This window comes from Rhinatrema bivittatum, chromosome 1 (assembly GCF_901001135.1).
Source record: "Rhinatrema bivittatum chromosome 1, aRhiBiv1.1, whole genome shotgun sequence".
NCBI lineage: Eukaryota > Metazoa > Chordata > Amphibia > Gymnophiona > Rhinatrematidae > Rhinatrema > Rhinatrema bivittatum.
This window is the reverse complement of record NC_042615.1, coordinates 333,924,883-333,939,772: the sequence shown is the minus strand read 5'-3', so window position 1 is coordinate 333,939,772 and position 14,890 is coordinate 333,924,883. Positions and strand designations below refer to the sequence as shown.

The 14,890-nt window shown below is 39.0% G+C and overlaps 1 protein-coding gene across 8 annotated transcripts in view; it reads right to left on the bottom strand.

The window, feature by feature from the left end:
- The window catches only part of CDKL2 (cyclin dependent kinase like 2), a 207,751-nt gene extending 192,865 nt beyond the window's left edge, over positions 1-14,886 (bottom strand). For 7 of the 8 annotated variants that reach the window (XR_003856264.1, XM_029598291.1, XM_029598310.1 and 4 more), the window contains exon 1: positions 14,774-14,886. Coding sequence is in view for 7 of the 8 variants with exons in the window: in XM_029598291.1 (XP_029454151.1) it covers positions 14,774-14,851 (78 nt within the window). In the remaining variant the exon portion in view is untranslated. Of the gene's footprint in view, positions 1-14,519; positions 14,726-14,773 lie in introns of those variants that run through there. The other variant, XM_029598349.1, reaches the window with a different exon arrangement.
- Between the last annotated feature and the right edge of the window lie 4 nt (positions 14,887-14,890).

Genomic DNA, 14,890 nt, shown 5'->3' with positions numbered 1-14,890 from the left:
TCGGTCGTTTCCCACTCATTCCGTTTCTAATCCAGTCACTTACTTTAGCACCCATATCAAGGGTGCTCTGTTTATAAGTCACCCTTGCCAAACACTGTCAAAGGCTCTGCTAAAATCAAAGTACACAACATCTAACCTTCTAGTCATCCAGTCAAAGAAATTGATTAGATTTGTCTGACAAGATCTACTTCTGTCAGTCACTTTAGGTCCCATACCAAGGACGTTCAATTCCTTTATAAGTTTCCTATGCAGAACCGTGTCAAAGGCCTTACTGAGATCCAAGTACACTACATCTAGCGCTCTGCCTTGATCCAGCTTGCTGGTCACCTAATCAAATAAAATTGATCATATTCACCTGACAAGATTTACCTCTGGTAAAACCATACTACTTCGGATTTTGCAATCAATTGGATTCCAAAAACTGCACTATCCTCTGTTTTAGCAAGGACACCTTTAATTTGCTTACCACTAACAGGTCTATAGTTTCCAGCCTCCACTTCAATTTTTATGAATATGAACCATATCTACTCATCTCCAGTACTCTGAGACTACTACCGACTGTAAAGAAGCATTGAAAAGGTCAGCCAGTAGAGCTGCCAGGACATCTCTAAGTTCCCATAGTACCCCCTGGATGTATCCCATCCAGCCCCATCGCATTATCTAGTTTAAGTTTAGGTAGCTCCTCACGAACACACTGTTCCGAAAATCAATTGAGGTTTACCTCACTTCCAATCTTATTTGTTTTCATTTTTCCACAGTGAACAACGAATAGAAATATTTTTTAAGCAATTTTGCTTAAGAACATAAAAAAGTGCCATCTTGGGTTAGACCGAGGGTCCATTAAGCCCAGCATCCTGTTTCCAACAGTGGACAATCCAGGTTACAAGTACCTGGCAAGTACCCAAACAGTAAATAAATCCCAATCTACTAATCTGGTAATAAGTAATGGCTGTTCCCTAAGTCAACTTGATTAATTGCATTTTATGGACTTCTCCTCCAGGAACTTATCCAAAAGATTTTTTAAACCCAGCTACACCAACTACCTTAACCACATCCTCTGGCAATGAATTCCAGAGTTTCATTGTGCACCGAGTGAAAAATAATTTCTCCAGTTTTTTTTAAATGTTCTACTTGCTAACTTCATGGAATTCCCCCTAGTTTTTGTATTATCTGAAAAAGTAAATAATCAATTCACATTTACCTATTCTAGTCCTCTCATAATTTTATAAACCTCTTTCATATCTCCTCCCAATCATCTTCTCCAAGCTGAACAGCCCTAACCTCTTCAGCCTTTCCTCATAGGGGAGCTGTTCCATTCCCTTTATCATTACTTTCTCCAGTGCAACTATATCTTTTTTGAGATGTGGTGACCAGAATTGCACACAGTACTGAAGGTGTGGTCACACAATGGAGTGATACAGAGGCATTATGACATTCTCTGTTTTATTCACCATTCCTTTCCTAATAATTCCCAACATTGTTTGCATTTTTGACCACTGTAGCACACTGAGCCAACAGTTTCAATGTATTGTCCACTATGATGCCTAGATCTTTTTCCTGAGGTAACTCCTAATAATGGAACCTAATATCGTGTAACTACAGCATAGATTACTTTTCAATATGAGCATCACTTTTCACTTGTCCAAATTAAATTTCATTTACCATTTGAATGCCCAGTCTTCCAGTCTCGCATAAGAACATAAGAACATAAGAAAATGCCATACTGGGTCAGACCAAGGGTCCATCAAGCCCAGCATCCTGTTTCCAACAGTGGCCAATCCAGGCCATAAGAACCTGGCAAGTACCCAAAAACTAAGTCTATTCCATGTAACCATTGCTAATGGCAGTGGCTATTCTCTAAGTGAACTTAATAGCAGGTAATGGACTTCTCCTCCAAGAACTTATCCAATCCTTTTTTAAACACAGCTATACTAACTGCACGAACCACATTCTCTGGCAACAAATTCCAGAGTTTAATTGTGCGTTGAGTAAAAAAGAACTTTCTCCGATTAGTTTTAAATGTGCCCCATGCTAACTTCATGGAGTGTCCCCTAGTCTTTCTACTATCCGAAAGAGTAAATAACCGATTCACATCTACCCGTTCTAGACCTCTCATGATTTTAAACACCTCTATCATATCCCCCCTCAGTCGTCTCTTCTCCAAGCTGAAAAGTCCTAACCTCTTTAGTCTTTCCTCATAGGGGAGTTGTTCCATTCCCCTTATCATTTTGGTAGCCGTTCTCTGTACCTTCTCCATCGCAATTATATCTTTTTTGAGATGCGGCGACCAGAATTGTACACAGTATTCAAGGTGCGGTCTCACCATGGAGCGATACAGAGGCATTATGACATTTTCCGTTTTATTCATCATTCCTTTTCTAATAATTCCCAACATTCTGTTTGCTTTTTTGACTGCCGCAGCACACTGAACCGACGATTTCAATGTGTTATCCACTATGACACCTAGATCTCTTTCTTGGGTTGTAGCACCTAATATGGAACCCAACATCGTGTAATTATAGCATGGGTTATTTTTCCCTATATGCATCACCTTGCACTTATCCACATTAAATTTCATCTGCCATTTGGATGCCCAATTTTCCAGTCTCACAAGGTCTTCCTGCAATTTATCACAATCTGCTTGTGATTTAACTACTCTGAACAATTTTGTGTCATCTGCAAATTTGATTATCTCACTCGTCGTATTTCTTTCCAGATCATTTATAAATATATTGAACAGTAAGGGTCCCAATACAGATCCCTGAGGCACTCCACTGTCCACTCCCTTCCACTGAGAAAATTGCCCATTTAATCCTACTCTCTGTTTCCTGTCTTTTAGCCAGTTTGCAATCCACGAAAGGACATCGCCACCTATCCCATGACTTTTTAATTTTCCCAGAAGCCTCTCATGAGGAACTTTGTCAAACGCCTTCTGAAAATCCAAGTATACTATATCTACCGGTTCACCTTTATCCACATGTTTATTAACTCCTTCAAAAAAGTGAAGCAGATTTGTGAGGCAAGACTTGCCCTGGGTAAAGCCATGCTGACTTTGTTCCATTAAACCATGTCTTTCTATATGTTCTGTGATTTTGATGTTTAGAACACTTTCCACTATTTTTCCTGGCACTGAAGTCAGGCTAACTGGTCTGTAGTTTCCCGGATCGCCCCTGGAGCCCTTTTTAAATATTGGGGTTACATTTGCTATCCTCCAGTCTTCAGGTACAATGGATGATTTTAATGATAAGTTACAAATTTTTACTAATAGGTCTGAAATTTCATTTTTTAGTTCCTTCAGAACTCTGGGGTGTATACCATCTGGTCCAGGTGATTTACTACTCTTCAGTTTGTCAATCAGGCCTACCACATCTTCTAGGTTCACCGTGATTTGATTCAGTCCATCTGAATCATTACCCATGAAAACCTTCTCCATTACGGGTACCTCCCTAACATCCTCTTCAGTAAACACCGAAGCAAAGAAATCATTTAATCTTTCCGCGATGGCCTTATCTTCTCTAAGTGCCCCTTTAACCCCTCGATCATCTAACGGTCCAACTGACTCCCTCACAGGCTTTCTGCTTCGGATATATTTAAAAAAGTTTTTACTGTGAGTTTTTGCCTCTACAGCCAACTTCTTTTCAAATTCTCTCTTAGCCTGTCTTATCAATGTCTTACATTTAACTTGCCAATGTTTATGCTTTATCCTATTTTCTTCTGTTGGATCCTTCTTCCAATTTTTGAATGAAGATCTTTTGGCTAAAATAGCTTCTTTCACCTCCCCTTTTAACCATGCCGATAATCGTTTTGCCTTCTTTCCACCTTTCTTAATGTGTGGAATACATCTGGACTGTGCTTCTAGAATGGTATTTTTTAACAATGACCACGCCTCTTGCCTTTTATCACAATCCGCTTGTGATTTAACTCCAAATAATTTTCTGTCATTTGCAAACTTGATCACTCACTCACGATTCCCCTTTCCAGATCATTTATAAAAATATTGAAAAGCACCGGTCCAAATACACATCCCTAAGGCACTCCACTGTTTACCTTTCCTCCACTAAGAAAACAGACACCTGTTCTCGGTTTCCTATCTTTTAACCAGTTTGCAATCCACAAAATGACAATGCCTCCTATCCAATGACTTTTTAATGTTCTTAGGAGTCTTTCACTTTGTCAAACACCTGCTGAAAATCTAAATACTCTTACGGGCAGATTTTAAAAGGCCCGTGTGCGTAAATCCCGGGGTTTGCGCACATGGCTGGGCCTGGCACGCGCCGCGCAAATTTTCAAAGGGGCCCGGCCATGCGTGCACAAGTCCCGGGCCTCTTCAAAGGGGTGGGCCGGAGGGCACGCTCTGGGCGGGGTGGAGTGGGATGGAGGCCAGCTGGAACAACAGCCATTAAATGCTGCCCTGGGGTAGTGTGCGCCGGCAGCCGGCCGGCGCGCGTAAATTACTTCTGCTCCCGAGGAGCAGCAAGTAATAAAACAAAAAAATTGAGCCAAGGTAGGTGAGTTTTAGGGGGTGGGGAGGAGAGGGGAAGGGGAAGGAAGGTTAGGCAGGGGGTTAGGGAAGTTCCCTCCCAGTCCGCTCCTTAATTGGAGCGGACTGGGAGGGAACTGGGGAAGGCCTGATTGCGTCGCCACACAGAGTTTGCGAAAGTACACCCCTCCCCTTGCACGCCGCACACATGTGCGAATTATAAAATCAGCGTGTCCGTGTGTGCGCATCATGAAGCGCTCACACGATACAAAATCTACCCCTAAATATACCAGCTAACCTTTATCCACAAGTTTATTAATCTCTTCAAAAAATGTCGCTAATCTGTAAGGCAAGACTCCCTTTTGGTAAATCCATACTGAGGGTGTCCCATTAAACTATGTCTACCTATAAACTCTTTGATTTTGTTCTTTAGAATAGTTTCCACAATTTTTCCCGGCAATGAAATCAGGCTCACCAGTCTATAGTTTCCCGGTTCACCCCTGGTGCCCTTTTTAAATATTGGGCTTACATTGACCACCCTCCTGTCTTCAGGTAGAATGGATGATTTTCATGATATATTAGTAGTAATTTGTAACCTATCTTCTGGTTAATGTTTTAGTTCCTTCAGATCCTGGGGTGTGTACCATCTGGTCCGGGCAATTTGCTACTCTTCAGTTTATCAATCTGCTCTACTAAAGCTTCCAGGCTCATCATGATTTGGTTCAGTTCCACTGATCATCACCCTTGATAATTGTTTCAGGAACGGGTATTTCCACAACATCCTCATTAGTTAACACTAAAGCAAATAATTCATTTAGTCTTTCTGCAATGGCCTTATGTTCCCTAAGTGCCCCTTTTATCCCTCGATCATATAATGGTCCAACTGACTCCCTTACAGACTTCCTGCTTTGGATATATTTTTAAAAGTTTTTATTATGAGCTTTTGCTTCTATAGCCAGTTTCTTTTCAAATTCTCTCTTAGCCTGTCTTATTAATGTTTTACATTTAACTTGCCAGTGCTTATGATTTATCCTATTTTCTTCAGATGGATCCTTCTTCTGATTTTTGAAGGAAGTTCTTTTGGCAAAAATAGTCTTTTTCACCTCACCTTTTAATAATACCGTCATTTACCCTTCTTTCCACCTTTTCTAATGTGTGGAATACATCTGGACTGGGCTTCTAAGATGGTATTTTTAAACAATGTCCACACCTGTTGTACACTCTATAGCTGCACTTTTCAGTTTTTTTCTATTTCCCTCATTTTATCAAAGTCTCCGTTTGAAAGTTTAGTGCTAGAGCTGTAGATTTACTTAATGTTCTCCTTCCATTCATTGTCAAATTCAATTATGTTATGGCCCCACCGCTGTTACCTCTTGCATCTGAATTCCACTAAGAATTAAGATTTAAAATGGTTCCCCCTCTCGTTTGTTCCTGAACCATTTGCTCCATGAAGCAGTCATTTACTCCATCCAGGAACCTTACCTCCCTAGCATATCCTGTTACATTTACCTAGTCAATATTAGGGTAACTTAAATTTTCCATTATTGCCCTGCCAAATTTGTTAGCTTTCCTAATTTCTCTTAGAATTTCATTTTCCATCTGATCATTTTGTATAGGTGGAAGGTAATAAACCCCCATCGCTATACACTTCCCCAACACACATGGGATTTCTACTCAAAGATTCTACAGGATTTTAGTCCTGTTGGACTCTATGCCATCCCCCCACCAAGTTGATCCGCCATATCACTGCAATATAATTTGAACCCTGGTATAGCACTGTCCCATTTATCCTCCTTCCACTTCATCAGCCTCTACATATTCCCCCCTCTTCACCTCCGAATCTCACAATGCCACTTTTTCACTTCCTTCTATCATTAACATATTTTTTAAAAGTCTTGTCCTTCTATTTTACCATTTTGGCTATTTTTTATTCTATTTGAATTTTTGCATGCCTGACTGCTCTCTCAGCTTCTCTTAATTTTTCCAGATAGTGTTGCCTGTCTTCCTCTTTCTGTGATCTCTTGTATTTTATGAACGCGCTAACCTTTTCAGCCTCTTCTTTAGAAAACCATAGTGGCCTTTTTTTTTCCTCTTCCCTTCATTTACTTTCCTAAAAGAAGATTAGTTGTCCTTATATCTCATTATAACTTTGCCTACTGTACGTCTACTTCTCCTAGATTTTACCAGCCAGTTTGCAACTCCCCCATTTTAAGCAAGTTAGTTTTCCTTATGTCTAGGACCCTCGCCTTTGAATGAACCTTCATCTCTTGCACCCTAATCAGTGGATCCCAGATGATAGTCTAGTACAACATCAGAAATACTGTCCCTGTTGGTAAGCACCAGGTCCAGTATCTCCCCCTCCCGTGTGGGTTATGTTACCGGTTGACAGAACAGTTCTCCTTGCAGAGGATCCAGGATCTCCCTGCTTCTGGAAGACACTGCAGCGAGAATATCCCAATCAACATCCGGCAGATTGAAATCCCCTAGCAATAGCACCGTCCTTTTCACAGAAATCATGTGAATATCCCCTATTAAATCTTCATCCATTTCTTCTGTCTGTGATGGAAGTCTGTATATTACACCAATATTTATTTATTTTATTTATTTTAATTTTTTATATACCGGCATTCGCGATGGGAGTCGCATCATGTCGGTTTACAATTAACAGGGTGTGACAAGAGGAGAAAAACTTAGAACATTAACATGTGATATAAGAAGAAATAGCAGTTACAATAAAACAGGGACATAAAGTAACTTGGAAAGTAAGGAAAGCGATAGAAAATTAACAATGTGATAAAAAGAGTAACAAGGTAATATACCGTATATAATAAATTTATATAATATAATATAATATAATATATAATATATAACATACCGTATATATAATATACCGTATATAATATACCGTATATAATAAAAGCAAAATAAAAAAGCAACATAAAAAAAGCAACATAAAAGCAACATAAAAAACATATAAACAGATGTTCCATTCCCTCTTTCTATATTAACCCACAGTGCTTCTTTCTTAACTCGTAAGCCTAGCAATGCTGTTACTTTAATATTGGGGGGGGGGGGGGGGGGTTATATATATTGCCATGCCTCCTCCTTTCCTTCCTAAATAGAATGCAACCTAATATAACTGTATGCCAGTCATAGTTTTCCATGTATAACATCTCCGTGACAGTTACTATAATCTAAATCAGCTTCTTCCACAATTGCCTCTATATCTGGGACTTTGTTTCCCATCCTCTGAGAATCAGAGTACATATCTTTCCAAATATTGCCCTTTTTCCCTATATCTCGGATTTCTATAGGAATATTTAATGTTTTACTTATCTTAGGCTTTTGTCCACCCATTCCCAATGATTCTAGTTTAAAGCCCTCCTCAGTAGGTTTGCCATTCGGTGTTTAAAGACACTGTGCCCCTTCCTCAACAGGCGGACCTCTTTCTCTGCTCATTCCTATTTGTGGAAGGTTTCTATGGTCCCACTCCAAGCTCTTCCCCAGTGAATACTGAACAGATATTTGTTAAACAATTCCACTTTCTCCTTGTCATATACTACGAATTCCTCCCTCTCATTAACATATCTAAAAAAAAATAAAGAGAAATCTTCCTGTTTTAACTTTATTAGCTACTTTTTCTTTCATTTACACCTTTGCTTTCCTGACTACTTTCCCAAAGTATCTTAGCTTTCCCAGATATTGTCGTCTGTCTTCCTCTTCCTGTGACCTCTAGCAGTTTACGAATGCTAACTGTTCTGGCAAATGGTAACAGAATCAGCCCGTGACACTGAACCTGGTGCTTACAAATGTGGAGAGTGTTTCTGATGTCATAATAGAGGCTCACCTGTTATTCAGTGACCACCAGATGGTATGGTTCAGTATTAGAGCACAGTCAGTGGTGGTTCATTTAAAGACAGGGGTTAAATGAGGTAATTCAAGAAGTCATTAATTGGGTAGAAAAAACAAGGGAAGTAGAAGAACAGTTGTCAAAACCGAAAGAAGGTATTAGGGCAAAGAAGAAATTTTTTGCTAAGAAAGTAAATAAAATTAAAAGGAAAGAGGTCACTGCAGTTTTCTAAAGAAGTGGCTGAAAAATAAGAGAAAATAGGTTCTCCCTGTTTCTAGATGACACCACAAATGTTCCAATCAAAACCTGGCAGACTGAAATCACCCACCAATAGCACCTCCCCTTTCATAGAAATTTTGTGAATGCCTTCACCTAAATCTCTATCCATTTCTTCTGCCTCATAAAGTCTGTATAACACACCAATTTAATGGATGCTCCATTCCCTCTTTCCTGATTATCCCAAAGTGCCTTCTCTTTATTTAATGTTTTAGATTCCACTTTTCCATTTACACTAGTTTGTTCTAAGCTTACTTCATAAGCCCTGCATTTCTGTTGCTTTAAAATATATATATCTATATATGTCACTCTTCCCCCTTTCTACCTACACTATCCTTCCTGAATAGACTATAGCTTGATATAACCTCATCCCAATCAAGGTTCTCTGTGTACCATGTTTCTGAGTTTGCCAGTGTGTCCAAGTCAGCCTCTTCCATGACTATCTCCAGAAACAGAATTTTATTTCCCGTACATCAAGCCGATTCAGTAAATCGCGCAGGCGAGCGCCCGCTCTCCCAACGCACGCCCAGGCCACTCTACTGGGCACAAGATTCAGGCAAATGAGGGCCCGCACTAATAAGGAGGCACTAGGGACACTAGTGCGTCCCTAGTGCCTCCTTATTGGCGGAAGTGGTGGCTGTCAGCAGGTTTGACAGCCAACGCTTAATTTTACCGGCGTCGGTTGTCAAACCCGCTGACAGCCACGAGTTCGGAACACGGACGCCGGCAAAATTGAGCGTCTGTTTTATAACCCGCGGGCAGATTTTTTTTTTTTATTTTTTAAGATATTTTTTTTTATTTTTAGGGCCTCCGACTTAATATCGCTATGATATTAAGTCGGAAGGTGTACAGAAAAGGTGTCTCAGAAATTAACTCCTGAGGAGTTAATTTCTGAGAGTAAAATATACGGCTTGGCTGCACATTTTACTTTCTGTATTGCGCGGGAATAACTAATAGGCTCATCAACATGCATTTGCATGTTGCGGGCGCTATTAGTTTCGGGGGGGGGGGGGGGGTTGGACATGCGTTTTCCACGCGCTATTATTACCCCTTATACAGTCAAAAACGCACGTCCAAACGGGGGCTAACTGTGCGCTCGGCCTCAGCACACCGTACTGAATCGGCCTGTATGCGCATAAGGGTACATAGCTTTCCAAATGCTTACCTTTTACCCCTTACCCTAAGGGCTTATGTTTTCCTGAAGGCTTAATATTTCCTGAAAGCTTAATATTTGTACAGCGTGACACCCTTAACAAACTAATAACCTACTCAAGAGTCTGCTGCACTCTCCCAACCTCTGAAAAGCCTTAAGAGCTAAAAGAAAAACAAAAACCAGGTTAGACTTCACAGTCATTTTTTGTGGGGGAGGGAAAGGGGGGAGGGGAGGGAGTGTGGCAACATTGAAAGGTTCGTTCTGACCTTATTACACCTCAGACAGTACCAGGCACTGAAAGAAGATCTAAGACACCTTGGTACAAAACAGATCCATGGTTCTTCACAAGCTTAAGCAGAGCATACAAATAGCCCTAGGAGTTATTCAGTAGAGAGCAGATTGACAGATCAATTAAATCTGCTCTTGCTCTGTCTTGAGATAATACAAAGTCACTTGATTTTAGCTGCTCATAACTTTCAGGGATAAACCCGTTACAGACATAACAAGTACATACATATTTAAAAAAAAAAAAGCTCTCAGCACCTGGACATAGTGAAAATATGTGTTGTGTGTGTTCAATCAGGTTTAATTATTTTACAACAAGAAGCAATCAAATCAACAACATGAACAGTCAATACAATTATGTACAAATAGTATACATTTGCAGCAATTAAAAATGAACAGAAAGAGGTATTTATAAAACAAAACGATACATGGGAGCCCACATATTACACAACATTAAGAGACCACTCTTTTTGGCAGCAGCAACCCCATATTTGTATAACATTACAGTATTCCACCATATATCCATTTTTACATCTGAAGTGTCTTTTCAATGATTCAAAATTAATTTAATTTCCACAGCTAGTAAAAAATCTAAACGTCTTCTAAGAGGCCTTTAATTTTATCCTTAATGCCATTTGTTTTCCAAATAACGAACCTATCAGATAGATCCCCTGTTAAATTAAGAGCAGCACAAAAGCTGTTCCATAAGGAACTCCAGTAGTTTTGCAAATTCTTACAGTAAAACAGCATATGATAAAAGTGCCCACCTCCATATGGCAAGACCAACAGTTATTTTTCCCATTCATTAAAAATCTGGTTATTTTTTACAGGCGTCCAAATTGCTCTGTGTAACACAAAGAATAAAGACTGGATTATAGAGGCTAATAACGACATACGATTTGATTTCTCCCAAATTTTAAACCATTGGTTTTCATCCAGCTCTATATTTCCATCCCAGAACATCTTTTTTTTGCAGATCCATTTTTAATAATTTATAAAAGTTAGAAGATTGCTTAGGTAACGACATTATATTTACATAAGAACATAAGAACATAAGAACATAAGAAAATGCCATACTGGGTCAGACCAAGGGTCCATCAAGCCCAGCATTCTGTTTCCAACAGTGGCCAATCCAGGCCATAAGAACCTGGCAAGTACCCAAAAACTAAGTCTATTCCATGTAACCATTGCTAATGGCAGTGGCTATTCTCTAAGTGAACTTAATAGCAGGTAATGGACTTCTCCTCCAAGAACTTATCCAATCCTTTTTTAAACACAGCTATACTAACTGCACTAACAACATCCTCTGGCAACAAATTCCAGAGTTTAATTGTGCGTTGAGTAAAAAAGAACTTTCTCCGATTAGTTTTAAATGTGCCCCATGCTAACTTCATGGAGTGCCCCCTAGTCTTTCTACTATCCGAAAGAGTAAATAACCGATTCACATCTACCCGTTCTAGACCTCTCATGATTTTAAACACCTCTATCATATCCCCCCTCAGTTGTCTCTTCTCTAAGCTGAAAAGTCCTAACCTCTTTAGTCTTTCCTCATAGGGGAGTTGTTCCATTCCCCTTATCATTTTGGTAACCCTTCTCTGTACCTTCTCCATCGCAATCATATCTTTTTTGAGATGCGGCGACCAGAATTGTACACAATATTCAAGGTGCGGTCTCACCATGGAGTGATACAGAGGCATTATGACATTTTCCGTTTTATTCACCATTCCCTTTCTAATAATTCCCAACATTCTGTTTGCTTTTTTGACTGCCGCAGCAAACTGTACCGACGATTTCAATGTGTTATCCACTATGAAACCTAGATCTCTTTCTTGGGTTGTAGCATCTAATATGGAACCCAACATTGTGTAATTATAGCATGGGTTATTTTTCCCTATATGCATCACCTTGCACTTATCCACATTAAATTTCATCTGCCATTTGGATGCCCAATTTTCCAGTCTCACAAGGTCTTCCTGCAATTTATCACAATCTGCTTGTGATTTAACTACTCTGAACAATTTTGTGTCATCTGCAAATTTGATTATCTCACTTGTCGTATTTCTTTCCAGATCATTTATAAATATATTGAAAAGTAAGGGTCCCAATACAGATCCCTGAGGCACTCCACTGTCCACTCCCTTCCACTGAGAAAATTGCCCATTTAATCCTACTCTCTGTTTCCTGTCTTTTAGCCAGTTTGCAATCCACGAAAGGACATCGCCACCTATCCCATGACTTTTTACTTTTCCTAGAAGCCTCTCATGAGGAACTTTGTCAAATGCCTTCTGAAAATTCAAGTAAACTATATCTACTGGTTCACCTTTATCCACATGTTTATTAACTCCTTGTGTACTTTCAGCTCATCTGACAATGAAGACAGGACAATGCCACTAGAAAATATAGTGTCTCAATTGTATCCATCTAAAATCAAATTGGGAAAATCAAATTCTTTTTTCAAATCAAAAATGTGTCTTCATAGATACAGCTGGGACCACTTAGAGATCGGTTCCTGCCTAACTTTAAATAACTGTTGAGTATTCTCTCTATGGTATCTTTCAATGTTCTTACAAACAAACCCCTAAATATTGCAAAGCTACATCCGTCCAATTAAAAGTATAGATCTCTAAATCTGTTTTCATAGTGTATTTAATCAATGGCATCACTCCAAACTTTGACCAATTAACTTTATAACCTGAAACTCCAGAAAACTGCTCAATAATAAGCAGTAACCTAGGAATGGATAAAAGATTTATATACACCACAATATCATCGGCATAAACTGACAGTCTAGAATCCTGCTGATTATATCTCACCCCCTTCAAACTCCAAATCTTGCCATATAGCAATACGTAAAGGCTCCAGAGCTATATTAAATAATAGGGAAAATCCTCTAAAGTTAAATTGTTGACAAATAACCTTGCCTTGGGCCCTATGTACAGAATTTTACACCATTTTAATAAACAGAGGACCAAACCCGAACTGTTCTAAGCACATGCTATCAAAGACTTTTTCTGCACCTATAGATAAGAGTGATCAGAAGATTTGCTTGAGTATCAGCCACCAACAAAACGTTACAAAAATAGCCTTGCGTTATCTGAGGTCAAATGAAATAAAGCCATTTTGATCTCTGTGAATTGTGACTCCAAGAACCTTGTTCAATCTCAAAGCTAAGATTTTTGCAAATATTTTGCAATCCACACTTATAAAAGAGATGGGTCTATAATTAGATACAAGTTAAGAATCTTTATCAGACTTTTCCAGCACTATAATTCTACCATAAAGGAGCCTCAGGGACTAACTGAATCAATAAACTTTTGAAATAGTTTTAAGATTAGGAATCAACTGTTCTGAAAATGCCTCATAAAACTCTATGGAAATGTCATCTTTGTCTGGGACTTTCCCAGAGGACAAAGACTTTATTGCCAATGAATTTTCTCCAATTTAATAATATCTTCCCTCCAGCTTCCATTTATCCTCTAACAAAATAGAAGGATGAAGTAGATTACCCCATTTTTAAAGACATTCAGTAGGAGGAATTTCTGAAGTATAAAGCCCCTCATGACAGTTTTTAAATTGTTGCAATATTTCTTGACCTTTATATAAATTTGTACTATCCCTCCTTTGTATATGTTGTAGTTCTAAATTTTAATCTCCTAATCCAAAATCTCCAGGTCTTTACTTCTCAATTAGACTTTACTTGCAAAATAATTAAATCTCTACCTACTGGATGTTGCAATCTCCATGGTTCTGACAATGCCAAATCTTTCAAAATGGAATGTAATACTACTCCTGCTTTCATTTGCCTTGCTTTAAAATTTGACCAATGATCTAAAACAAGATTAAAATCTCCATTCATAACTATAGGGAGATTACCCAATTCTGTTAAAACTGATACCAATTTCTTTTAAAAGTCTGGTGAACCCATCATAGTTGCATAAATATTAAGAAAGGCCATTTCATTACCATCCTGCTCAACAATAACTTACCTCTCTACCTTCGTTTTCAGATTCCGGGGAAACAACATTAAAAACTAAAGAGCTTTTCAATAAAATTGCCACCCCGTTTTCTTACCCAATGCAGGGGGAAAAGCTTGAATCACAAAGCCGCAGACTGACAGCGTTGCTGATTCTTTATAATTACGATGAGACTTAGGAAAAAAAACACATTACCTCGGGGTGCTTTCTTTTTTCTTTTTAATATAACAAAACCTTAGGGGATTATTCAAAACTTTGACATTTAAAGAGACAAATGTCTCTTTAGAGCTTAGACCCTATTAACCGGTAAAGGGAGTATCTAGAAGCAAAAATCCCGCTTGAACCGCTTACATTAATCATAACCTAAACCACTGTAAACCGAAACTGCCAAAATTCACCTATACATTTCTCTCCACACTATAGCTGTAAAATGCATTGATCCATCATAGGAAAATATATAACATACATAAACCAAACCTGCAATAAACAGGACAAGCATACCCGAGTTCCCGTCAGCAACATCCAGACACCATCAGAGAGTCAAAGCAGTTCTGCGATTTCACACCCCAAAACACTTCTTTCATAATCTTGTATCGCTGCACTCACACCCTCTTCAGAGACAAATCCCTACTACAGCCACCTAATGAACTGCACGATCTTCTTAGAAAGACAAAAAGCAAAGGCACTCATTCTTACAAACAATACCAGCTCTTTCCCCAAAAGAAAGACCAAACAACTCTTTGTCATTTTCTTACCTCAACAACAGGCACACCTCTAGTATCAACAGACCAAGCTGCAAACAAACCTCTCTCAATAGACACTGACACTAACATGTGACCTCACAGAGCACAGACCCACATCAGCATCAACAA